The following is a 27,668-nucleotide window of genomic DNA, read 5'->3' as shown; positions in this document are numbered from 1 at the left end:
TGTGTGTCAGCTGGACGGGCGACCGCTGTCTCATATCACATGACGTCGCGCAGAAGGCGGACAGGGAGAGAAACAAATGAGCGCGATGCGGGAAGAGACCCCTCTGAAGGTGACTAGTCGCCTCTCTATCCACATAAGGATTAAGCAGTCTTAGACTCTCACATTATGGAGTACTCTATTTTTCTAGAAACTGACGCACATCTTTTCTCTTTTATATTTTCAGACTTCAATACATGCTCAGTGCGTTTTAGTCTCCATCTAAGACTTTGTTGAACTCCTTGTAGAAACTGGAGATCACCTGTTTACGGCTTTAACCTTTTATTAAAGGAAATCTGGACATTTGCCTCTACATACAGTACTTATGCAGTTTCAGGCGTGATTCAATTCGGTGATGTGAACTACTCCTTTAGTCAACCAACTAAGTGATTTTTCGTACCTGACTCTCATTTCTATGCAATAGAATGAGATTTAACTAGTGACTATTCTAATTTACCTTCACTCAACAAAAATAAAAACAATTTTAATAGTATTGCAAAAAACATTTTCAATGATTGACTGATAGCAATGTGAAATCTAATATGATTTTTATTTACATTATTATCAGCTCATATAATTTGATGTATTTTGATCTCCGTCAATACCGATGTAGGGTTTTTAGTTTGACTGATACCAATGTGAAGTGGTTGCCTGGCCGAGGCAGTAAAGGTGTTCTCGGTTCGCTCGGAAGGACGTGGGTTCGAATCCTCGCCAGGAAGGATGTTAGGAAAAACTTAAAACGGTCCACCTTTTCAATACAAAAATGTTATATTTATTTATAACAAAAAAAAAAAAAAAAATCCTCGCCAGGAAGTCGTAAAATTTAAGAAACAAGATTTCCACTTCCGGAGGTGCATATGGCCTTGAGGTTCACTCAACCTACACCAAAAATAAGTACCAGGTTAATTCCTGGGGGCAAAGGTGGCCGGGCGTAGAGCATCACGTGCCGAGGTTACGAATGGTGGAAGCCTTTACCTTCCACCCCTCCAAGGGCCTTTGTGGCCTGTACGGAGATGGCTTTGCTTTGCTTTGCTTTGATAGCAATGTGAAATCTAATATGATTTTTATTTACTTTATTATCAGCTCATATAATTTGATGTATTTTAATCTCCATCAATACGGATGTAGTGTTTCTAGTTCATTATCTTAATTATTTGAAATTGTTATAAGCTTACACACTAGTTTTATGGCTATTGATCTTCACTAATTTGAACATTAGATTTTAGAGAACTGCTATACTTTACGATCACTAGGTTCGGGACCCTGACCAAACTTTAGGTTAAGTTTATTGTAGCTGAAGATGCTTACGACAGTTAAGTGAAACATATCCCAACTTATAACACCAGTTGTAATGATTGCATCCTAAATATAAGGATTGATAAGTATTGGAGAGGTGGTTTAATTTATTGTTTTCAATTACAGTTTAAACTGCTGCTTCCCGGACTAACCACTTTCCCAGGGTGCTGACTGAATTAGAAGTTTCATCTTGATAGAAAAGACAGGAGCAGATGCTACTAACTTATGATTCAACAGTTTGAGGAATAGCAAACATCTATGCTATCAATGTTTCTTTGATATTTGATATCTACAGAAATTAAAAAATTGGTCAGGAGTCACATTCTCAGTTGAAACTTGTGTCATGAGTTAGTTGTGCTTACAAGTGATTGTCTTGTCTGGACCCCTAACGAGGTACCTCCATTTTATGCCTCACCAGTATCTGGAACACATGACTGATCTTCATGTCTGGCTCTAAGGTTGGTGAGAATGCTGAATGCTTTTTTATTTATGATTATCTCAGCAGAAAGATCTTGCTACCTAGTGTCTGTAATGTATATTCTATGGAGCATTTTGTTCTCTTGGAAGCTGTGAAGTTTGTGCTATAATCAGAGCAAAAACACTTTCTTGATTTGTTTGCAGTCTATAGGTGTGCTTCCCACAACATCCTCCAGTATAGCAGATTAATGATCTTCTAGGAGATGGAGGCACTTCCATGTATCTGGGGCTTGCCTTTTTTCCATCTACCACCCCTAGATTGAACATGTATGTTTTAAGGAAAATAATAATAATAATAATAACAACAACAACAACAACAACATTTCCTAGCCACACGGGGATAGCAGGAGCAGATTAGACTGCAAAAGAAGTGGTATCATTACCACCTAGACCTGTAGATGTGCCTCATGGATATATTTTGTACTTAGCTATGCTGAACTATCCTCATGTCCTGGGAACTGGAGTGGCTAGCTATCCAAACTCTCAACAAGTTGAAATTTTCATGGAAGGAAGGTCTAATGAAAAGTGTCATTCTCAAAAACCAGAATCCATGTAATACTTTCGTTGATCTTGAGGCTTATGGGTATAAAATTTGAAAGTCTTATAAGTTAAATTTATAAGCTTGCTTTGTAATTTTCCTTTTTAATTTTTGGAAGTCATGTGTTCTGGAATTTGTTTGATTGGCAGAGCTCTTGAAGTTTGGGGATCCAGAGAACGTCTTGAAGCAGAACTCAAGAAAAGGGCAGCTCATAAGGCACAATTGCAAGAACGTGAGTCTCTGGTGATTATCCTTTGTTCTTAACCATAGAAGTCATTTGATTATAATATTCTCAATTTTATTATACTGTTTGATACTGTCATAAATGATAAGGAGTTTGATTATTGTATTTGCATAGTAAATGCCAGATTTTCATTGTAGAATGAGCTAATTGTTACTTGATAACCTGTTGCTTTATATATTGTTCATTAAGTAATGAATATCTAAAGCAATAGTTTTACTAGTAATAATATTCTTTTGGGTTTTTGCTGTGTGAAACAGAAAGGTCTTCGTTGGTTGTAGTTCAGTTCTGAGGAAGCAGTGAAAAGCAAGAGAGTCCCTGCGGTTTGTCTTATCTCACACAGGATGAATTTAAAAGAAGAATTATTCTGGGCAGTGAAGACATCAATCTAAACAGTAGTACAGTAAAATATTGTAACAAATGCCACTTTAATATAATGTTCAGAATAGTTAAATTATTTTTAGGCCGCTTCCCTTTTCCCTATTTAATGTATGTTAAAATATTTCACTGTAACGAATTTCTAACTTTCAGTATAACAAATTAAAGTGTAGCCTTTTTGCTTATATTTAATATCTATTTTTTTCAAAATATAATTGAAATTCATCTTGTTATAATCGCCAGGTATTTCGCACAACATGTCTCGATACAGCTCATACCACACGGCACACTCTATACAACACACAGGCGAAGCTTCCCGATTACAAATCAGGGGAAGATAAGTAAACACATCACAATTCTGATGAGCAGGTTGCCTACCCAGCAGCACGTGAAGATTATCCTATTCAGTTTTGGTGTACCGGTACTGAACGTCATTATGTAGGATTCATTTCTTATACATAAAAAGCAAATTTAAGCCAATTTTCTATTAATAAAAATATCTTCAAATATTGGGGTGCTCGGATTGGATTACAGTTTCGCCCTCGTGTGCTAGGGTGGGCTCATCAGTTGGTACCTAGCACACCTACCAATACGCTGGCTAGTGCATACCGTGGAGGCCACTGCGTAGGCTAACTGGAGCCACCGGCAGTGCCAATGCACTAAGAGACTTTGTCTCATTATCAAAAATTGATGCCTGCTTGGCCATCAGATGATATAGATGTTGATTCCCATAGGGAATCTGAAATATTTGTCCTGAATGAGTAAATTTATAATACCAATATAAATGGTCCGTTATTGGACATTATAAATTTTCCAGCTAACTCATTCTTGGTTGCCAGCGTTTCGCCCTCGTGTGCTAGGGTGGGCTCATCAGTTGGTACCTAGCACACCTACCAATACGCTGGCTAGTGCATACCGTGGAGGCCACTGCGTAGGCTAACTGGAGCCACCGGCAGTGCCAATGCACTAAGAGACTTTGGTAGGTGTGCTAGGTACCAACTGATGAGCCCACCCTAGCACACGAGGGCGAAACACTGGCAACCAAGAATGAGTTAGCTGGAAAATTTATAATGTCCAATAACGGACCATTTATATTGGTATTATAAGCCACGTTTCCCGAATAGGGAGTAGCACAATTCCGAGATATATGACCCTTTCCTTTACAACGGAAGCAAATAATAGGAGAAGGAGTATTAGCAGAAGAAACGGATGTAGAAGGTAAAGGACGAGAATGGAGAGGAGGGGGGATAGATGAGTAATAAGAAATATCTCCCAGAGAATGAATGGCGTGAGATTGAGCTAAATTAAAAAGCTGAAGCATGGACGTAGGAGGATTTAAGGCATCGAAAAGCTGCCGAAAGGAAGGAGTAGCGTAGAATTGGACGATAGAAATTAAGTCATTGACCGAGTGAACAATGTTTAAAATATCACTATAGGTCGTAATCGAATCAAGATAGTCATGAGCAGGTTCAGTGGGAAGTTGATGACGACGAATAAATTCAAGGCTCAGCTTGCAACGTATTTCGTAAGGTAAGAAATAGTTGTGTATGGCATTCCGAAGTTGATACCAATTGGAAAAACTTAACATATTATCAACCCAAAATTTAGTAAAAAAAACTGGTCGTTTTAGGGGACAGTAATCCCATTAACTGAGGAAAAGAAGCTAAACCAATATTTAGAAATTTTCGTGCAGAAAAGAGCCACAAGGTCAAACTACAAGGATCAGTAGATTGTAATTTAGGGACTTGATCAAGAGATTGTTTTTTGATCTGTACATTGAGAGAGGTATCAACAGACGTGTATTGAGGTAGTGAAGGGGGAGGGGGGTAGAGATGTGGATCGGGAGGCATAGAATGAAGTTGAGGTAATGAAGAGGGCTTGCCCTCTGAATCACTGAGCAAATCGGGAGAATTAACATGGGAAGATAATGTTGGGGTATCAGAAAAGGAGGTTAAGTTACTAGTGGAAACCTCAGGTAAAGACCGAGTATGATATACTGGGGGTGGAGATAAAACGCTATTGTCGCCCAATCGAAAATTATCCGAAAAGCAAGCCATAGTATTACGAGAACAAGCAAAACAAAATGCAAAAAGATCTAAGGTGAAACCAAAAAAGTGTATCAATTTAAACAAGAGAATATGATGAGAATGGGGAAGAAAGGAATGTCTGCTACCATATGTGACGTTATGTGCAACATAGTTAAGATATCTTGAGAACTTTCTCCAAAACTAGTTTTTTCATCGCAGTTGATAGAAAAAACTACCAAACGATGTCTGTGCATAGGCAACACTGCACCGAGGAGTCGATCACATCAAACAAGAAAGGAGCAGAGTGAGCGGAAGCAGTACTGGGGGGGGGGGGGATAGTAGGAGAGGTTTACCGTGGTTGGTACCAAAAATCAAAAAAGAACACCACGTTACAAAAAAATTTTAGATGACCAAGTGTATTGGAAACAGCAGCTTTAATGAGAATACAGTACACACTAACATTTTTGGAGAAAATAGATCCTCAAATATACCCTGGACATTGTAGGAAAGTATCAAAGGGATAATTAAGCTAAACCTACAGAATAAAATTGACCAATATATATACAAGAGATTAAAAAGAAACTGCCATGCAAGGTCTGTGCTTTAACAGTTTTTCCAAAGTTATACAGATAACCATCTCAGATGATATATTTCTTATGTAGAGTTTCAAAACCTTTGAAAGAACAACTCTTTTTTTTTTTTTTTTTTTTTTGTCAATAAAATTGGTGAAAAAAGTTTATCACAATATACACCTTGTTAACCAAGAAGATAATAGTCCGAGCAAAAATCCCAGGCATTGATTACAAAGACAAAATAGCTCGGGTCCCCGTTTTAGAGGAAACGTTTTCGAAAGGGGACTAACCCACAGATAAGTTTGGACAAAATTTACAAAAATCGTTACAATAGAAACACTGTGTCAGCGTGAATCTCAACCATATAATGGAACTAGATCACAAAACCAGTTTTCTCAATTATTACTATCATTATTTTGAAAAGAGAGGTGTCACACACACAATCACCTCAAAGGATAATTATTAATATTATTATCTGATCAAATTTGGAGGGAACAAGTACACTTTTACCATGAAGATCAAGAAATATTTGGCCACACTAAAAAAACCAAATACGCCTCCAGGGCGCCCTAATATAAAAAGCATACACACCTAATAAAAGAGAAAAGGGTAGGGTAAAAAGGAGGATCAGTACAATAAGGATAAGTGAGGATGAAAAGAAAGGAAACTCCGACTGCGTAATGCTGGAGAATGTTTGATCTGCCAATAGATTTTTTTCAGAATCATCTAAGGTTGTGAAAGTTTCCGTTTGACGATGTTTAGGCTCAGTCCACATCACCAAGTGTTCAGCACTAAAAATCAATTAATCTTAATCAGTTTTGAAGGTGGCAAGGAGTTAGACTCGAAACCAAGGCCTTGAAAGTTTTCATAGCATGCCGTCACTCAACATGCCGAAACAGGCCGAGTATTAAAGTTTCCAAAACAAGTTTAATAAATGATATGTTTAGCTCACCAAAGTCCTTTCAGAATAACTCCATCAGCTGGTAGGGAAGAAAATGGCGCAGCACACGGCAAGCCGTGCGAGGTCCGTAGTCCCTCCACACACACACACACACACACACACTATTTACAGAAGATGATGCCAGTCTGCCGAAGACGGGCCAAGCAGTCCAATATATACACGCCCGGAAGCGAAGACTAGTTCATTCGAGAAAGATCAAGTGACGTGGCAGATGACGTAGTAGGTGCGAGGCAGACAGAAAGACAGCGGTCAGTGTGTCGAGAAAAGTCGGAGGGTAACGACAGGTGAGCAAAGTAAGGTAATTCCGATGATAGGAAGAAGTATTGATAACCAGAGCAGACAATAATAATAGCATTATAGTCTTGTAGAAACATAAAATTGTAGAGTATGTGGAGATGTACATGCGACGAAGTTTGCAGAAACTCGTAGAACGTCGATGGAGAGGTTATGGCAGTAGCACGTTACAAGGTACACTTTGTGTGGATTTCTTAAGTAAGAAGTTGGGGGTACTAGTAGTTGCATATCTCCAACTTCACTTGTTGCATTGGACAAGCGGAGGCCATACTGTGGATTTTGGATTTTTCCCCTTATGGTGGATCTCTTTTGGTCTGAAGATCTGCCATGAGATCTTCACATCTTGGATCCATGCATTGAGCTAACTGAGCAAATGATGTGTTTGAGGAAATTAAATCCAAACCCAACTGCATTAAAAAACGGGACTCCAACTGTATTCGTAGTGCGTTTCTTAGGGAGTCTACAGCACCGGTACTGATAGCGCAGGTAGAGGCGGCAAGGTGTTTGTCAAGGACAGTATGAATGACTGAGCGCACTATGTAAGCCTCCTGAAAGGACTCTATTGGAGACTTCTGAGTGTTTGAGAATTGGTACAAGTACCTCCGGCAGAATCCATTCCTCTTCCCTTTCTTCCAAACGTTTTGCTTGAGGGGCGGATGTCACTGTTCCATTCGCCAACACAGCCATTACGGGAGTGTGGTTTTGTTCTAGTTGTCCTTCGACCATATGCAACTTACGTTCCATCTAATTGAAATACCCTGTATGATGTATGGTTAGGGACTTCAAACAACTCTGGCGTCATCTTTATTGCTTTTGAAACGGCAGTTGAATAGTTGAAATGAAAAACTAGCATGCTGTACTCTGTAAGAGGAGTGCTTCCATAGTTGCTAAATTGATGGAGTGAGGAGCACACATACTGTCCTCCACATTTGGCAATAACATAACAGCTGCAGTCACATTGCTTGTGTTGTCATGGATAGTTGATATAATTTTTGCGTGTATGGCCCATTTGACCGCAACATTTAGTAGACAGTCTGGCAACGTTTTTGCTGTATATTGAGTGTCAGTTTCTTCTTTACACAAGGTAAAAGTGTACTGTTCCCAGATTTTATTTTCAAATAATCATCTAGAGGGTGGGATTGCCAGTAGTTCATATCCAGTGCTATGTACTCATGCACAGTCAATTTCAGTGCTATTTTAGATTTGATGTTTGTAAGAAAACTATGACCGGGAATAAGAAACTTCATTTTTATTGTTTCTAAAATTGGATGTGATTTCAATAAGGCTTTCTAGGACAAGCTTAATGTTTCTCTTCTGGCCTCTGCAAGAATCCTACCATAATATTAAATATTTTTTCCTACCTCAGTATTTTCCTTTATGTGCTTTTAGAGACAAGAGAGCCTATTTCCTGAGTACCACGACCTGCCTGCCTTCTACAGATATATAACAGAATTCTTTATTTGAGGCATCATCATGGATTCTGCGGTTGTCAAGCCATAACAAACATTTATAAAATACAGCATTGGTAGGGATACGCGGAAGAGGTAGAGTTCTTTGCATATTGAAGGATATAACTGATGATAGTTGATTCCCATAAGGAACCTGAAATATTTGTCCCGAATGAGTACATTTATGATACAAATATAGTTGGTCTGTTATTGGACATCATAAATTTTCCAGCTAACTCATTCTTGGTTGTCAGTGATTTGCCCCAGTGTGCTAAGTTGGGCTCCTCAGTTGGTAAATAGCACACCTACCAAGACTCATGGCTAGTACATATCATGAAGACCACTGCGTAGGCTACTTAGAGCCACCGGCAGTGCCAATGCATTATGAGAGACTTTGTCTCATTTTCAAAAATTGATGCCTGTCTGGTCATCAGATTATATAGATGTTCCATAGGGAACCTGAAATATTTGAACTGCTAAATCCACTTCCTCACTTGCATGGTGCATGCCCTTTTTATTTCACTGCAAGTCCTCTCTGCTTCTTCTTGGTGTGTAACTAACAAAATGACTGGACCTGAATCAGTTCTGTTCAGAAGAGAAATTTCTGGGGTTATTTGGAAACTTATACAATTATCATCATCATTTTAATTTCCCCTTGTCCAGCTCCTACTAGATCAGGGTCTTGATGGTACATCTTGTATTTACCAGAACTCATTTTTAGGCTATTGTTACGATGGGGTTGCCTCTCCCAAAGGCATTTTAGAGCTATTGCCAGCAATTATTCAGGCCATCCCTTTCATAGGGAACAGATGCCCTTGCAGCTGCTGCTAACATGGGAAACAAATGCTGCTGATGAATAGTGTACTCATACTATTCGCTGAGTACTGGGCTGCCTCTTCTGCAATCTCCACCATTCTGAACTCCGTCTTCTCTGCTGTATGGATTCCGTTGAGGTTTTCACTCATAACCCTGAGCTGGGAACCTTAACAAATAATACACACTGGGTCAGTGTACTCTGGGACTCACATAGGCAGGGGCACCACTCCATGGGCAGGGCTGCCTCCAAAGAGGGTCCCTATCTGCTACCTGCCAAGACAATTCTATAGTGTAAAATTTAAATACCATATGCTAGTTCTCCCTGGTTCTGTAATTTACTGATTCTCATTATAATCTGAGTAGATATAGGGAATGTGAAATAGGGAATGCATTCATATAGTAATTATATCATAAATAGTTACATATCTGCAATCAGTGTGAAGTTTCCTTTTCATTAGAAGTCACATTTACTATAGGCTGATTCATAATCATGTCTTAGAATATTTTAGGCTCAGCTTGTTATTCTGAATAAAGTGTATGTATAGAAAATGCTTGTTGTTTGAAGGGGCCTAACATCTAGGTCATCAGCCCATGTGTAGAAAAAACACAAGTAACAATATAATGCTTTGATACAATATTGGATGCTCAATTTAGATCACTGTGTTAAGCAGCAACTGCAACAAAACTCCTGAAAATAATAACCTTTTCCTTAATTGTCAGTTATGTATATACAATGAAAGAGTGAGAATATGTTGCTTATCCATTTGATGCAGGACTAAGCTTTATGTTTACAAATATCTATGCTCATAGCTGTTTGTTGTGAAATATAAATCTTTGATTGGGACGATGGTGCTTATGTTTTTCTACCTTATTAAGGCTATTATTAAAGAAAAGGCACCAAAATCCTGCGTACACGTAGTTCATTGTCCTATGCAATAGGTGGCATCAAAATTTCATTTCTTAAAAATTGGGGCTTAGCCGGTTGATGCATAACACCGTCCATTTGAAAACTTTCTAAAATCATGCATTAATACTCAGTGGTCAAAGATACTCATGTGGTTAATGATCTGATTAGAGGAACTTATATTCTTTTCGTGTCTACTCATCCTTGATTTCCAAAATATTCACATGTGCAAATGGTGGACAAAGCTCTCTGTTTAGTTAGTATGTTGTTGGAGCAGTTCCGTGACAGTATGTGTCAAAGATTTCAAGTTTCTGATGCATTTTGGGGATGTTCACAATGAGATTTTAGGCAATATACCACTGGACATGATGCATTTTGGGTTGTTCACAATGAGATTTTAGGTAATATACCACTGTATACCACACAGCTTTTCCAGAAAATGGTTAATTTAACAGTTATTCCTGATCGGTCAGGACATTTCAATCTTTCTGTATACTGGTGAAATATTGGCTCATGTTATCCATTTTATTGTGAAGTAGTTGGTTAGTTTCCTTGCCGTGTTTGACTGTAAATTAGATCACTGTAGCATGAATATGTAAACTAAAGTTTTCTATTTTATACATTGGAAATGAAATGGAAATAATTGTATAAAATACAATTTTGGCACATATTCTAGTACTGCGGTGTATTTATTTAATGTTGGGTAGCCTATTTGCTATTTCTGTATGAGCTAAGCAGTTGTTTTCTCTGTGTACAGTTATCGACCAGGGAGGAAATCCAAATGGTAAGCTTTTGTATGAAAAGTAGTCCTCACCTATTTTGTACAAATTTATGATGCTGAGAATACACACAAAATAGTAGCAGTTTAAGCATTTATCTATGTTATTTCTGTGTGGATGTTATAATGTCAGGTTTCTCTGATCATTTAGGTAGGTTGTGTAAAGGCTTCTAGTTTGATGTTAAAAGTATCTTAGTGAACTGTATCCATGACATCAAGGACCAGAATGCGTTGAAGTAAAGTAGAAATTGGATTGGATTTTTCCCTCAGTGCTTCCTATTATCATAGTCATCAAGTTATTTAGAAGAACATGTTAAGTTGTGTTGTTGCACTGCCTGTAGTTGAGAAGAGAGTCAAATTTGTCACCCATTTCAAATACCTCAGAGAAGTAATAACAAACAACCTAAATGAAAATATTCTCGATCCAGATAAAAACAAACAAGCAGAAAAATTTAACCTGGAACATCTACAAAAAGAAAAACAGCCTATCCATAAACACAAAACTAAAACACTACAACACGGTTATAAAAGCGGAAGCCACATGTGCAGCAGAAACACTCTTCCACCTGAATGAACAATCAAACACCAACAGACTCCAGAAGATCAAAAGAATTGGAAGAACCTGCATCAACAGAAATTACCAGAAAGACAGACAGTGGTGGATAGTGGCCAACAAAGTCGTGTACAAAGAGTTGGAACCCATCACTGATACTATACATAAGAGGAGACTGGGATTCTTTGGGCACATAATGAATATGAAGGATTAGAGACTTCCGAAACAACTGGTAGAGTATAATTCAAACAATACCACAACAGGATGCAGACGGATGAGGGAAATAAAAGAGGATCTGAAGGAAATTGGCCTTTCACCGGAAGACACCACAGATAAGATAAACGAAAAAATCCAGGACACAAACATTTGCTTCACACTCATAAGAAAGAAACTCACAACATGAATATTTTCAACACCAGAGAGAGAGCATGAAGATTGGAACATATGAAAAAGTACTGGGAGGACCACAAGGCCTGAACAGTCCATTTGAAGAGACTTGGGTAATGGACTGACTAAAGTGATCCTATGCGCTCATAAAAGTGATAGTAGTAAAAATAGTAGTAGTAGTTGTTGTTAAGTAAATTCAACTGCATTCAAAAACTTAGGCCGATGCTTTTGTCATTCATTTGTTCATTCATGCATGATTTCTCCATCCTCTAAATATTACTCTAAGAAGTGAAAAACTGATTGTATCACTCTTGAAAGGAGTGAATTGAAGTGGCTATTGACAGTGATTGAATGCATGATTCGGAAGAATAAGAACATTAATATCTCTGTGAATGAAGTTGGAAGTAACACTTCGTTATCTGGTTAGTGGTGCCAGCTTCAAATTCTTGCAATATTTATGCAGAAGAACTTTCAGCACATATGCCAATCATGTCTTGGTATATCAGTTCATTGACAAGCCTCTCAAACATAACTTCCCACCAATTTTTATTCACATAATCATCATGCCATACATTCTACAGAGTTTCATGTTTTTTCATACACTTCTAAGAACTTAATAATGCCATTTGAATTGGCCTTACCCATTTTTGAAAGTATTATGTCTTAAAACCACATGGTGAGTTAAACGACAAGTTAGGGTTTACACATGGACAGTAGTGGATTCAAGTTAGTCACGTGATGGGAAAGTGGACATAAAAGTAGATGGCTTATTAACTTACTTTCTGATTGAAGGATGGTTAACAACTTGACCAATGTCCTCTCCTGTTTATGGGTGGGTGGGGAGCTTAGACATAACTTGCCATTTGACTCCTTTTAACTTTCCTGTTGTAAATCAGACTGTAGTGAAGGTAACTCTGACTTATTTCCACTCATAATTTTGTATAATACTTGATCACCTTCTTATTAGCACTACAAATTCTGTAAACACAATCCCTTGCACATAATTTTCTACTTATTAGTAACTTGCTAAAAACTTTCTCTGATATCCCAACCAGATTTATTGACAGATTATTGTTGTCCGTGATGCCTATTGATCCTATTGAAAGACCTAATTCATTGCAACCATTGTTTTAGGAAACTTAATATGGGCATGCCACCACTGTGGGGAAGATGCTTTATGCCTTCTGTCCTCTGAATCTGCTTCACCATTCTAACATTGATGAATGTTGCAAACAGTGTGCTCTATTTGCATTTCTCACACGTCCAAGAATTTCCATAGGTAACACACCTCAAGAATGGCACGTTGAGCATATCTGGATGTGTGTGTTGTGATTATTTCACTAAAGAACAGTCTCACTGGGTGGACCACATCTGAAGTACTTATCTGATTACTGTTTGCATGAAGGAGCTATACAAAATGTATGGAGAATTACTGTAGTGGCCCCTTTGTGTAAAGGAAAGGGTGATAAACATAAAGCCAAAAATGACAGGCCAGTCAGTTTGGCATGTGTTACATGTAAGCTTTGAAAAAGCATTCTTTCTGATTATATTAGACATGTTTGCAAAATTATTAACTGGTTTGATGAAAGGCAGTTTGAGTTTAGGAAAGGTTATTCCACTGAAGCTCAACTTGTAGGATTCTAGCAAGATATAGCAGATATCTTAGATTCAGGAGGTCAGATGGACTGCATTGCGATTGATCTATCTATCTAAGGGAGATGTTCAATGAATTTCCAAATTTTTTTTGCAATTATTTAAGAAAAAACTAGATGAACAACAGTGTAGATCATGGGAGACTACTGACAAAAATCAGTGCAGTTGGACTAGACAAAAGAGTGACTGAATGGGGAGCTATATTTCTAGTAGAAACTAGAACTCAGAGAATTAGAGTAGGTGAAGCATTATCTGATCCTGTAATCATTAAGAGGGGAATTCCTCGAGGCAGTATTATTGGACCTTTATGTTTTCTTATATATGTATAAATGATATGAGTAAAGAACTGGAATCAGAGATAAGGCTTTTTGCAGATGGTGTTCTACTGTATACAGTAATAAACAAATTAAAAGATTGTGTGAAACTGCAAAAAGACCGTGACAATGTTGTGAGAAGAACAGTAGGCAATGGTATGATGATAAACAGGGTTAAAATTTAGGTTGAGAGTTTCAGTAACAGGAAAAGTCCTCTCAGTTTTAATTACTGCGTTGATGGGGTGGAAGTTGCTTATGGGGATCACTGTAAGTACCAAGGAGTTAATATAAGGAAAGACCTTCATTGGGGATAGACCTCTGCACATGCTTATGAGGGTAATTAGGGTTTGTAGTAAGGATGTAAAGGAGAGGCCATATAAGTCTCTGGTAAGACACCAACTAGAGTATGATTCCAGTGTATGAGATTACTTGATTCGGGAACTGGAAAAAATCCAAAAATCCAAAGAAAATCAGCTCGATATGTGTTCTGGGTGATTACCGACAAATGAGTAGTGTTACGAAAATGTTGCAAAGTTTGAGCTGGGAAGACTTGGGAGAAAGGAGACGAGTTGCTCGACATGTTTCAAGCTGTCGGTGGAGAGATGGTGTTTAATGACATTAGTAGACGAAGATGTTCGAGTGGTGTTTTTAAAAATAGGGAAGATCACAGTATGAAGATAAAATTGGAATTCAAGAGGACAAACTGGGACAAATATTTATTTATAGGAAGGAGAGTTATGGATTGGAATAATGTACCAAGGGAGATGTTCAATAAATTTTCATCTTGTTTTTCAATTATTTAAGAAAAGACTAGGTGAACAACAGATAGGAAATCTGCCACCTGGATGACTGCTCTAAATGCAGATTAGTGGTGATTGATTGATTGATTGATTGATTGATTGATTGATTGATTGATTGATTGATTGATTGATTGATTGATTGATTGATTGATTGATTGATTGATTGATTGATTGCTAACACATGAATGTATCTCTTTCATACTCACATGCTACTGTGCCTTGTAGGCGTCTGTGCTCTGCATTACAATAATTTTAGTCGTGTATTGTACAGTGAAAATATTAATACCAAGCCTTCTCAAACTAGTCTCATATTTATGTACTGATCCTGTACCAAAGAATACCAGTGACATTGTACTTGCAGTGGGCAGATGACAGGTAAATTATATTTTGATTTTAGTAGTGTATTAAATTGTGCTCTTCACAGCATTGTAACAGGCAGATGACATGAAAATGTGACCATCACAGCTTAATTAAAACCATCACATCTCAACTAGAGTGCATGACAGTTATTTAGTTGTTACCTGTAATGATACTTTAAAACTTAAGTAAATTAGTTATTGTGATTGCATCTGTAATTTTTCCTAAAAGATATAGTGTTGTAAATTCAAAACTTAGTCTTCTTCTTTCAACAGAATAAGTGGAATGGTTCAGTAAGAGTGAGTTATTATTCTGCTGAAAGGTTTGTATGTAAGGTAAACTATGTTTGTATTTAGTTTTACATGTTAATATAATGCTTACGTTTCTTATTCAAGCAGACATATTCAATGTGAAACGACATTTGCTGGAGTTACAGAGAAAGGAAGACAGGAGAGAGATGCCATGTGATTCTGGTCTCATGGGGTCATCCGGCAAGGTGGTCCTCACAGCAATTGCTATGTGAGTAAACTGGATGTATGGATTGCAGCATGATTTTTAAGATGCAGGGGAATTCTTGAAGTTGATTATTGATCGCCATTCCTAGGTAAGAGATGTAGTTTAGTTGCATACAGTGCCTTTCTGTTCCATTGATTTTTACCACTTCTTTTGAGTACATGTGGCAGAAGGATATGACAGAAAAATGAAGATATACTCTCAATTATGGTTGTTGGATGTAGGATGCTTAAAAAAGAAATGGAGAAAACTATACTATTAGGCTGTTATTATGATGCATGATAAGGTGTCGCTTCACTTCACAGAATATGCATAGTCATGAGAGTAGAAATTATGTACATCACTGATACTCATAAGGTCTATTATAACTTAAGTAAAACAACACAATGAAAGTGGATGCACTGGAAGACACAGTATAAGTATAGGAAAGGAACAAACAAGTGTTAAGTGTCTCTATATATGACTTGAAAGACACAATAATAAACTTAAAGACTGGTGTGTTCAGCCTTCTTGCTTAGGGAATAATACACTTAACGATAGTTCCTGTTCCTCATACAAGTATCTAGAAAATGTTTTCCTCTGTCGCCCTGTTCCCCATTCCATGAAGACCCAGGGAGGACCCAGTCTGTCTGATCCAACCTGAGCATTAAAATCTCCCATCACTACCAAATTTTAACAATCCATATGTTCTTCCAAATTGGACAGGAAGGCTTCTTTTTCTTCATTTGAACATCCTGATTGTGGAGCATAGACCTGGATTATATGATATTTGTCTCCATTCCAATTTACTGACACTTTAATTATGCTGTCACTGACAAATTCAATCTGGCTACAAACATCAATATCTTTATTGAAGTATAAAGCCCACTCCATTTCTTGACTTCAAGTTATTTCCAGACCAGTGTAATTAATAGTCTAGATGGAGGTGTCTTATTCCTGTTTCCTTCCATTTGGTTTCACTCATCCCCATGATAAGAATTTTCCTCCTTTCCATCATATCAACTATTTCTTCAGTTTTATTTGTCAGTGTTAGAATATTCAAGGTTCCAATCCAGCAACTCGGTCTTTATTTAGGTTTCGTAGCTGGTGAAGCTTCAGGCTGTACACCGTCATACGCACCCAGCTGTTGTCGTTGTCTTGAGTTTTTCGATCCGAGGCTAATATTTGTCTTGAAAGCGATTGCAATTACTCTCCAAGTGACTTGCTAGGCCTAATGTTAGAGAAGATTTCCTGTCAGCGTTATCTCCCTTAGCCTTTGCGGTCCCCTGCCGCATCTGCAGGGCAGCAGCTTCCTGTTGAATTTGTGTGCCATTTCCTACTCAAAGGCTTCCACAAGCCTCCTAAGAGTAATATCCTCAGCCCAACCATGCATAATATAATCAGAAATAATTGCCAGAGCTTACACGCAACATATGTCAAGCTGACTGGCCTGTAATTATCTGCTTTACTAAGCAAGTGGTTGCATGGTTTGGGTGATATACCTATGAGCTTGCATTCAGGAGATGGTGGGTTCGAACCCCACTGTCAGCAGCCCTGAAGATGGTTTTCTGTGGTTTCCCATTTTCACACCAGGCAAATGGCTGTACTCTGATTAAGGCCATGTTCGCTTCCTTCTCATTCTTAGCCCTTTCCTATCTCATCATTGCCACAAGGCCTATATGTGTCAGTGCGACTGTTAAAGACTTTTAAAGAAAAAAAAAGCAGACTGTTAAAGAAAAAGAAAAAAAAAAGAAAAAAAAAGAAACATCTGCTTGATGTTTATTTCTTTTATTTCCTTTATACACAGGGGCTACTACAGCAACTCTGCATTCGAATAGCTCCTTCATGGAAATAGTTATCAAATAAATGCTTCTGATACAGTACTATATCTCAACCCAATTGCCCTTAGTATATCCCAGAAATCTTATCAATTCTAGCTGCTTTTCTAGTTTTAACTTTTATATATTAATAGAAATGTTTTTTAAAAGAAATCATAGATAAATTTCAATGCTGTCTCAGTATTAGTCACCTCCTCTACCAGAACATTGTCCTTGTAACCAACAATCTTTACATACTGGTGACTGAATACTTCTGCCTTCTGTAAATCCTCACGTATACACTCCCTGTGTTCATTAATGAATCCTGAAGCGCCGGGCTGAATAGCTCAGATAGTTACGGCACTGGCCTTCTTACCCTAACTTGGCAGGTTCAATCGTGGTGCAGTCCTGTGGTATTTGAAGGTGCTCAAATACATCAGACTTGTGTTGGTAGATTTACTGGTATGTAAAAGAACTCCTGCAGGACTAAATTCCAGCACCCTTGGTGTCTCCAAAAACCGTAAAAGTATTTAGTGGGACGTTAAGTCTATAAAATTAATTATCAGGGATACTACGCAGCCTCCAGGTGGGTGCCAGCTATGAGGAGTTTGTGGAAGCACTCGGCAGGTGCTACGGTGACCACCAGCTGTCAGCCACCTCCCGAGTCCAGCTAAGGAAGAGGACACAGCATTGCAATGAGTTGCTACAGGTGTTCATCACTGAGGTCAAGCAGTTAGCCCAAAACGGCTTTGGATGGGCTACCTCAGGATCACATCCAGCGTGAGGCAGTCTATACTTTCATCGATGGACTCAGTGACTGTTGTTTATAAGTTTCTTTCCGTATTGATAGATATTACTTTACATATATATATTGTTTTTTGTAAAGGACTCAGTGACGCCGAGATCCGCCAAAGGCTGGTGCTTAACGGGGAGCATAATCTCAGGGGTCCTGAGGATGGTTGCAGTGAAGGGAACAGCGGCTTTGTCACTGCGGATTAAAAGCCATGAAGAGTGAGGACACACCGTAAGTTCATCCAGTAAGAGGGGAGCGACGCACACCACTGCCAAAACCCTGAGGCCCCTGTGAGATCACTTGCTGGAACTGCAGCAAGCACTGCCATCTGCACAGGGAATTAACTTATGGGAGCGTTTCCTGATTAGGCAAATGAGTAAGGGATGACAAAGAGAGGGGCTCATCGGTGCTGTCACTACTATCGCCTAGCCTCACATTAAATGTGGTCACTGAGCGGAGAAGTAACAGGTTGATTGCCAACAGGTGGCTCAGGGACGGACAGTGCTGGGTCATGGTTGACATGGGGATGGCATTAACCATTGCCAGGCCAGATATGATCATGTACCACGTAAGCACATATGGGAATGTCTGAGACGTGAAAGAAGTGCCAAATGAGATTATAGCTCGAGTAAAACAACTATATCGAGAGACAAAGAGCTGTGTGCAAATTTAAGGAGGCAGGTCAAACTGTTTTGAAACCAATAGCGGAGTCCAGCAAGGAAGTTGTCTTTCACCACTTCTCTTCATTACTGTAATGGATGAAGTTATAAAAGCAGTGGAAATGAAGGATCAGACAACAAATGCACTTGTATTTGCTGATGATGTTATGCAATGGAGTGAGACAGAAGCAGAAGTTCAAGCTAAACTACATCTTTGGTAAAAAGAATTTGAAAGAACAGGAATGATCATCAGCTGAACTAAAACCATCAGTTTAGTGATGAGTTGAAATCTTGAAGCAGTCCACCTGCGATTGCAAAATGAAGAAGTAGACATTATCAATAACTTCAAATACTTAGGAAGTTCCATTTCTTCTGACAATACCATAAACAAAGAAATAGGCAGTAGAATACAAGCTGCATCAAAATTCTACCACTCCGTTCGTCAATTACTTGGGATGACTCATTTCCCCAAGCTTGCAAGCTCACGCTGTACAAAACATATCTTGTACCAATTCTAACATACGGACTGGAAGCAGCAACGTTGACTAAATCTGCACAATGTCGCCTACAGGCCACTGAAATGAAGTTCCTTTGGTCATGTCTCCGAAGGACAAGGAGAGAGAAAATAATAAAGTATTCGGCAAAACTTGGATTGGACAGGAAACCTTAGAATTTAGCAGATTACGATGGTATGGACATATGAGATGGATGACTCCAATTAGGACCCATAGAGAATGCTATGAAAGGAATGTTGTTGGGTATGAAGGCCAGGCGGAGGCCCCGTGATTGTTGGGAAAAGCAAATTTTCAAAGACATTACCAAACGTGATGTACATTGACAGCAAAAGGTAGAACATCAGCTGTGGATGGACAGGACAAACTGGAAGGCTTACCGGAGCATGATGATTATTATTACACTCTCATGTATCTGAACTGTGCTTACAGATTTTGTTTTGTTAGATATTTTCATTGTGATTATTTTAATGGTATATTTCTATCATCAATTTTTTTTCACTTAAAAGGAGATATTTTCATTTGAATTTCTTGTTCAACTATAATAATAATTATTGTATGGCCTCAGCTACCGTGGACAGACATTTCAATTTGACACCAATTGGCTGCCTGTTCGTCAATTTCGACGTTCCATTTTACTCTAGGCCTACTAGATGGCAGACAAAGTAAACCGAAACTCTCTTGGGCGTCTATGGCTGAGATTTAATGAATTTTGTCAGGTAAACACCAAATGTGTCACCAGAGATTTTTTTACATGCCGACATCGTACGACATGGAGTCTTGAATGGAATTTTTTCCGCCCTGCACTTATCCGACTACCTCTGCCAGGTTTAAACCCGCGCTCTTGGGATCTGGAGGCCGACACTCTACCATTGATCTACAGAGGTAGCTTCATGTTCAACTGATCTTGTAGTTTCCTGATTATTTTACAAACTGTTCTAGTTCACTCCAGAAAATTTTTTTTTTCCTAAAGTTTTCTTGATTTTAAAGAGAGAAAAATTACAATAAATGAACATTTTCTATTCTTTACTAAAGAAGTGAATTATGTCTTGAACAACACATACTTGTAAAGAAGTGGAACAGAACAATCCTAAGATTAGTACTGTGGTACACCGGGCGAGTTGGCCGTGCGCGTAGAGGCGCGCGGCTGTGAGCTTGCATCCGGGAGATAGTAGGTTCGAATCCCACTATCGGCAGCCCTGAAGATGGTTTTCCGTGGTTTCCCATTTTCACACCAGGCAAATGCTGGGGCTGTACCTTAATTAAGGCCACGGCCGCTTCCTTCCAACTCCTAGGCCTTTCCTATCCCATCGTCGCCATAAGACCTATCTGTGTCGGTGCGACGTAAAGCCCCTAGCAAAACAAAAAAAAAAAAACAAAAAAACAAAAAAAACAAAACAAAAAAAAAACAAAAAAAAAAAAGTACTGTGGTACAATGGTTGACCCGTCTTGCAGAGCATGATCGTGAGCAGGACATGTACCAGGTGTCCACAATTAATGTTACTAGAGGACCCGTGCTTCTCCGCAGCTTTTGTTTTATATAGGTGAGATAACTTGGCTCGATATGCCTATCGTAGTCATATTGTTTGCCTGGCCTTTTCAATGGTTTTATGAACATTTAAGAAGCAGCTTGATATGGTATGCCGTTGTTCGTAGACAGAATTAATCCATTCTGACATCATCATGCCGTTTGTCTGGTAAAAATCTATCCACAAATTTGCTTTTTTGTAATATCCAGTTCTTGATGTTAGCTTGGTATTGTGTTGTAGAATGATATTTTAAACTGCAGTTCTTCTATGTACAGTGGTTGTCTTGTGAAATCATAGGTTAGCCTTGAAGGAGTGTTTTTTGCCAGACAGAGAACTTTTTCTAGTGTAGGTTGGTTATTCTTCTATATGTGTTCCCAGATAATGTCTAAGATGTATGTCATGATGGGGTCTGCTTATAAGTAAATTTTTTTCTCTTAGTAGCATGTAAGTTAATAGGAACCCTCTGCCATCTGTTGAATATATTTGGATGCTGGAGAAGGTTAGAGAATTAAAGGTAATAGTGTTCTTCCGTGATCAGAGGAAGTGTGTACTCTTTGGCTTGACAGGTAGTCGTCAAACATGGCTGCATGCAATGACATTACTAAGGATGAAAATCATACATACATACATACATACATACATACATACATACATACATACATACATACATTATCATTATAGACTGTTATGCCTTTCAGCGTTCAGTCTGCAAGCCTCTGAGAATTTACTAAACGTCACCACAATCCTCGATTTGCAACTAGTGTTGTGGCCTCATTTAGTTCTATACCTCTTATCTTTAAATAGTTAGAAACCGAGTCTAACCATCGTTGTCTTGGTCTCCCTCTACTTCTCTTACCCTCCATAGCAGAGTCCATTATTCTCCTAGGTAACCTATCCTCCTCCATTCGCCTCACATGACCCCACCACCGAAGCCGCTTTATGCGTACAGCTTCATCCATAGAGTTCATTCCTAAATTAGCCTTTATCTCCTCATTCCGAGTACCCTCCTGCCATTGTTCCCAGCTGTTTGTACCAGCAATCATTCTTGCTACTTTCATGTCTGTTACTTCTAACTTATGAATAAGATATCCTACGTCCACCCAGCTTTTGCTCCGGTAAAGCAAAGTTGGTCTGAAAACAGACCGATGTAAAGATAGTTTCGTCTGGGAGCTGACTTCCTTCTTACAGAATACTGTTGATCGCAACTGCGAGCTCACTGCATTAGCTTTACTACACCTTGATTCAATCTCACTTACTACATTACTATCCTGGGAGAACACACAACCTAAATACTTGAAATTATCGACCTGTTCTAGCTTTGTATCACCAATCTGACATTCAATTCTGTTGAATTTCTTACCTACTGACATCATTTTAGTCTTTGAGAGGCTAATTTTCATACCATACTCATTGCAACTATTTTCAAGTTCCAAGATATTAGACTGCAGGCTTTTGGCACAGTCTGCCATTAAGACCAAGTCGTCAGCATAGGCCAAACTGCTTACTACATTTCCACCTAACTGAATCCCTCCCTGCCATTTTATACCTTTCAGCAGTTGATCCATGTAAACTACGAACAGCAAAGGTGAAAGATTACAGCCTTGTCTAACTCCTGTAAGTACCCTGAACCAAGAACTCATTCTATCATCAATTCTCACTGAAGCCCAATTGTCAACATAAATGCCTTTGATTGATTTTAACAGTCTACCTTTAAATCCATAGTCCCCCAGTATAGTGAACATCTTTTCCCTCAGTACCCTGTCATATGCTTTCTCTAGATCTACGAAACATAAACACAACTGCCTATTCCTCTCGTAGCATTTTTCAATTACCTGCCGCATGCTGAAAATCTGATCCTGACAGCCTCTCTGTGGTCTGAAACCACACTGGTTTTCATCCAACTTCCTCTCAACAACTGATCGCACCCTCCCTTCCAAGATGCCAGTGAATACTTTGCCTGGTATACTAATCAATGAGATACCTCGATAGTTGTTGCAATCCTTCCTGTTCCCTTGCTTATAGATAGGTGCAATTACTGCTCTTGTCCAATCTGAAGGTACCTTACCAATACTCCACGCTAATTTTACTACTCTATGAAGCCATTTCATCCCTGCCTTCCCACTACACTTCACCATTTCAGGTCTAATTTCATCTATTCTTGCTGCCTTATGACAATGGAGTTTATTTACTATCCTTTCCACTTCCTCAAGCATAATTTCACCAACATCATTTTCCTCCTCCCCATGAGCTTGGCCGTTTGCAACACCACCATGATGATTTCCTTTTACATTGAGAAGATGTTCAAAATATTCTCTCCACCTCTCCAGTGATTCCCTGGGATCTATTATGAGTTCACCTGAATTACTCAAAACACTGTTCATTTCCTTTTTCCGTCCCTTCCTAAGATTCTTTATTACTGTCCAGAAAGGTTTCCCTGCTGCTTGACCTAGCCTTTCCATGTTATTACCAAAATCTTCCCATGACTTCTTTTTGGATTCAACTATTTGTTTTGCTCTGTTTCTTTCATCTGTATACAATTCCCTGTCTGCCTCGGCCCTTGTTTGGAGCCATTTCTGATAAGCCTTCTTTTTACGTTTACAGGCTGCTCTCACTTCATCATTCCACCAAGATGTTCGCCTTTTCCCATCTTTACACACAGTTGTTCCTAGGCATTCCCTTGCTGTTTCTACTACAGCATCCCTGTATGCCACCCATTCACTTTCTATATCCTGAACCTGCTTATTTACTGTTCGAAACTTCTCAGTAATCATATCCATGTATTTCTGTCTAATTTCCTCGTCCTGGAGATTTTCTACCCTTATTCGTTTGCAGACAGATTTAACTTTCTCTACCCTAGGCCTAGAGATAGTTTACTACAGATCAGATAGTGGTCTGTATCATCGAAAAATCCGCGAAAATCTCGTACATTCCTAACAGATTTCTTGAATTCAGAATCTGTTAAGATATAGTCTATTATGGATCTGGTACCCCTAGCTTCCCATGTGTAGCGGTGAATAGCCTTATGCTTGAAGAATGTATTCGTAACAGCTAAACCCATACTAGCACAGAAGTCCAGCAAACGCTTCCCATTCCCATTAGCTTCCATATCTTCCCCACATTTACCAATCACCCTTTCGTATCCTTCAGTTCTATTCCCAACTCTCGCATTGAAATCGCCCATTAGCACTATTCTATCCTTGCTGTTGACCCTAACCACGATGTCACTCAATGCTTCATAAAACTTGTCAACTTCATCCTCATCTGCACCCTCACATGGTGAATACACGGACACAATTCCTGTCCTAATTCCACCAACTGACAAATCTACCCACATCATTCGCTCATTTACGTGCCTAACAGAAACTATGTTGCGTGCAATGGTATTCCTAATAAAGAGCCCTACCCCAGACTCTGCCCTTCCCTTTCTAACACCCGTCAAGTACACTTTATAATCTCCTATCTCTTCCTCATTATTTCCCCTTACCCGAATATCACTTACTCCTAGCACATCTAGATGCATCCTCTTTGCTGACTCAGCCAGTTCTACCTTCTTTCTTCCATAAGCCCCATTAATATTGATAGCTCCCCATCGAATTCCATTTCGTTCGCCAAGTTGTTTCCAAGGAGTCCCTCGCCTGTCAAATGGGAGATGGACTCCATTACTCCCATTGGCCCGAGGCTTGCTTAAAGTGTTTTGAGCTCGGTAAATTCATGAAGCAGGATGCTACCCTACTTGCTCATAGTCCAAGTGAGGATCTCTTCTCTAACGGGTTATGGACCACCGGTGAATTGTATAGTCCTAGCCGCCTGAGCGCAAGGAGGGCCACGACTCAGAATATGTCCGAGATGCCCACTCCCATTCCATAGCAACTGGTATCCCGACTCTCAGGACCACTTACTAGGCTACTCAGCCGTTGTCCATGGTTCACAAACTAGGACGTGACTACAGTAACCCACAAACATGAACCACTATATCAGAATATTAATGATAGTGTTAGTCTCTTAGCAACCTGCTAAGTACAGAATGTATTGCGGGTTAGGGTAAGAATTTGCCGCAATTATTGGAGTGATCATTTAATGATTTGAATTTATGAGTACTCAAAGTTTACTGAACTTAGAGACCTATGAATGTCTCATGATTCATCAGCAGGTAATTCTGGGGAGAATAAAACAAAATGAAGCAAATCGGTTTGGTAGAATGGACGGACTGATATACTAACTAAGCAATGCACTGGCAGATTATGTCAAAACATTATTAGTTCCAAGTTTTTCCACCAGGCGAAAATATGGCGCTCTAAGAAGTCAGAACGTGCAATATTCCGTAACTGTGACGTCAAAATTTTCTTCCTGTAGAATTGCGTTATGTTAGTTCCTTGGTTGTTGACGGTTGGTGGTTGACGCATCTTGATTCCTTTTGTGAAGTAAATTTTTGTTGTAACGCAAGAAAGTTGAACTTTTCCATGTGAAACGTAATGCCTATTGGGAAGAAAGAACGTGCCCTAATAGGGAAATTGTTTTATCAGAATGGCAGCAGTAGCAATGCTGCATTGCAGGAATATTGGCAACGGAAACAGCAGAGAAGAGGTTCTATGACAAGTAATGGTCTGAAGAAAATGATTAAATTAGAGGAAACAGGCGAATTAGGTGTTGCACCAGGGAGGGAACGGCAGCCCATCCCCATGGATGTTTTTGATGAAGTTGCTGTAGCTGACCGTGCAGCACATTCTCCCAATTCTGTAACCAGTGCTCGAGCTGTGTCACATGAATTGACGCTATCCTGGTCAACAGTTCGCAAGATTTTGCAGCGCGTTTTACACTGGTATCCCTACAAACTTCATACTGCTCACAAATTGAAACCCCAAGATGTTGTACAACGCCATGGGTTTGCCCTTCAGTTTCTGGTGTGCAAGGAAATGGAGAACATGTGGCTGGGGAATATTCTGTGGACTGACGAGGCGCATTTTATTCTGGAGGGTGCAGTGGATGCACAGAACTGTCGCATATGGGGTTCGACTTCTCCGAACTTTGTGCAGGAACAACCATTGCATTCAGCTTACTGGACTGTTTGGTGTGGTTTTACAAGCTCCTTCATTCTTGGTCCGTTTTTCTTTGAGGAGATGACCCCTTGTGGGCCTGTTAGGTGTGCAGTGACATCTGCATGTTATAAGGACCTCTTTGTCCACTGCGTGAATCCAGCTCTGCAGGAACACAACTGTGACCACACCTTTATTTTCATGCAAAATGGGGCAACACCATATTGCACCTGTCTTGGGGTCGGTAGAGTGCTGAATATAAAATTTAATTTCACAAATAAACATTTGGATGGAAACTTTATGGATGAGGAACTTCGGAATTCAAACCCAGGCATTGAAGCCCCATCCTCCCTACTTTCAGCTGGCACAACGGCTAAGCTCAAGAAATCAAGGTGGATGAGGAACTTCGGAATTCAAACCCAGGCATTGAAGCCCCATCCTCCCTACTTTCAGCTGGCACAACGGCTAAGCTCAAGAAATCAAGGTTATAAATTTCAATTTCAATAAATTCCGTATTGAATTAAGATTACATATAATTTACAATGTTTATTCCACCTACTCAATACTGTATAATAATTGCAATGTCTATAAATACATTACAATATATTATCAAGGGACTATTTCGACCCTATATGGGTCATCATCAGCCTAACTAAGATACACTTATGGATTTGCCGAAGTCCTAAGTCAGAATTACATTGTGGAAATAAAATTTAAAAGAATGAACTTTGTATATGATGCAATAATGTACATATAAAATGGTGGATTGATGAACTGTTATAGATAAAATAATATTATACTGATGAGTGACAAATAAAATTTTTAGGCTGTAAGAATAGTTATCATACAACTTTTAAAATATGCCCTTGTTAGTATATACTCTAAAATTGCACTTTAAAAACGTAATATGCCGGTTGAATGCAAAGTCCAGATGTTTCTATTGAGTTCTGAAATTTCGAGTACATCTTCAGGTAGAGAATTGAAAGTTGAACATTGGCGCAGAGGGTGTCAGTCTTGCTTGAGGTCCAATATTTCTGATACAGAAATTAAATATAGATATAACCAAGCGACATTCTTATAATATAATGGATTCTTGCTGTAGTGTGAGGAAAATTCCTAATCCAAGTTGGAACCATTAGAACCTTGCGCGAAGCGAACAAATTGACTTTGAACGGATTATGAAGTCCTCTGAATTATCAGCTCCACCCTTACGAATGCTTCACTCAAACACATACACTATGGTGCCTTGTACACTAATTCATGCAAAAATCCACACAATAAATGTGTGATTAACCCATAATCACAGAAGACAAAACAAAATCAAGGTAAATAAAGAAAACTTTACCCCATTGAAACACACATATTGCGTCACCTACACGTTATCACATATCAAAATGCATGCTGAAAAATTATACTTACAAAGTTAAGTTTACGTGTTTACGTGCAACACTTATGATTTTCATGCTTAGGAATATCATGGAATGTACTTATCATTTGCTGTGTGTAACCATGCTGTCATCAGGAGGTACCCTTATGGATTCAGGCCTCCATCACTGAGGCATAGTTAGCAGATAGTCCCAGGTTCATCTTCTTCGAGGTTCATCTTCTTCGAGGTTGAATCCATGGTGTCTTGATCTGCAATCTCCTACAGTTGGAAGTTCTGTGTGGTTCTCAAATGGAATAGTGCAGGCACACCGGCGTGTTCTGGTAGAGTAGAATCTGGTGTACGATGAGCATTTACACACATGTGAACAAGGGAAGAACTGGTCATTGAAGCACTGTCTAAATGTCTTCGAATAACATGATATTGATAGACCCACCCATAGACTTGAATTGACTACTTGAGTAGTGGTTGCAGTCCCTGAAGAACACTACTCGATTCCCTTCTGCACTTCCTGGCTAGTCTAACAGCCTTTTCTTGTTAAGATTATCGTCTCCTATACTGCATACGCTTTAATCCCTGTACAATAAGTATTTGCACTCTATAATCAATAACTCACTAC

General features: G+C 39.0%; 1 protein-coding gene across 3 annotated transcripts in view; it reads left to right on the top strand.

The window, feature by feature from the left end:
• The window catches only part of ZnT49B (Zinc transporter 49B), a 174,189-nt gene that overhangs the window by 82,446 nt on the left and 64,075 nt on the right, over positions 1 to 27,668 (top strand). For 2 of the 3 annotated variants that reach the window (XM_067145625.2, XM_067145624.2), the window contains exons 5-6: positions 2,497 to 2,579; positions 15,226 to 15,349. In XM_067145625.2, the coding sequence (XP_067001726.2) occupies positions 2,497 to 2,579; positions 15,226 to 15,349 (207 nt within the window). The remainder of the gene's footprint in view (positions 1 to 2,496; positions 2,580 to 15,225; positions 15,350 to 27,668) is intronic. The other variant, XM_067145626.2, reaches the window with a different exon arrangement.

The sequence above is a fragment of the Anabrus simplex genome, chromosome 4 (assembly GCF_040414725.1).
Source record: "Anabrus simplex isolate iqAnaSimp1 chromosome 4, ASM4041472v1, whole genome shotgun sequence".
NCBI lineage: Eukaryota > Metazoa > Arthropoda > Insecta > Orthoptera > Tettigoniidae > Anabrus > Anabrus simplex.
The sequence above is the reverse complement of the archived record's forward strand: the minus strand, read 5'-3'. Positions and strand labels throughout refer to the sequence as shown.